Source organism: Phytophthora infestans, genomic scaffold (genome assembly GCF_000142945.1).
Source record: "Phytophthora infestans T30-4 supercont1.180 genomic scaffold, whole genome shotgun sequence".
NCBI classification, from domain to species: Eukaryota; Oomycota; class Peronosporomycetes; order Peronosporales; family Peronosporaceae; genus Phytophthora; species Phytophthora infestans.
In genome coordinates this window covers 1,097-1,802 of record NW_003303579.1, presented here as the reverse complement: position 1 = coordinate 1,802, position 706 = coordinate 1,097, and the positions used below count along the sequence as shown (strand labels likewise).

Sequence of the window (706 nt, the reverse complement as noted above, 5' to 3'; positions counted from 1 at the left end):
CAATCAGCGCTTCTAAAGCGAGTCTGTAGGAAAAACCACGTTCTTGACTAGGAGACTGTTGCAATTATTACCAACGAGAGGAAGTACATTTCTTCTGCAAATCACAATAACTGTTTTCGTAAAAGCAGTATCATTTTTAATAATGTATGGATTTTTTAACTTTGCCAATCATTGTGACAGCACAGCAAACAGGATTTACGGGTAATGCAGCTCGCCACAGCAGCATCAAGCGGCCATCCTGGCGGCTACGAAGATGAAATATACCTCACACCTGCTACCTCTTTGTCTTCCCTGTCTCCTCGTGGGTTTTGGGCACTGCTTGGTGTCGTCATTCTGGTTCTATTGGCGTTTTCTTTCCTACTGGCAAACGTCGTAGCCTGGTGCATGCAAGTACGTCGCGAGAGCCGCATCCAGCGTAAAACAGAGGAGTTAGCAGCTAAGTCCAAGGAAGCGGGTGCTCCACCCGTTCCTGTCACCATTTTAACGGGCTTTTTAGGGGCCGGGAAGACCACGCTGCTCAACCGTATCTTATTGACCGAGAACGAACTACCTTACAAGATTATGGTGTTGGAGAACGAAATAGGTGCCATCAGTATCGATCATACACTGCTCGAGGCTGGAGGCAAGGAAAAGGATGGGATTTATGTGCTGCAGAACGGCTGCATGTGCTGTACAGCTCGAGGTGGCAAAGGGAAGGGTGGAGACG

General features: G+C 48.0%; 1 protein-coding gene across 1 annotated transcript in view; it reads left to right on the top strand.

Moving 5' to 3' along the window:
• Positions 1-204: 204 nt before the first annotated feature.
• Positions 205-706, top strand: part of PITG_20907 (cobalamin synthesis protein, putative) — a gene marked incomplete at both ends in the record, with an annotated part of 1,297 nt that continues 795 nt past the window's right edge. Inside the window, one exon of the mRNA XM_002895415.1 lies at positions 205-697. Within this exon, the coding sequence (XP_002895461.1) occupies positions 205-697 (493 nt within the window). The remainder of the gene's footprint in view (positions 698-706) is intronic.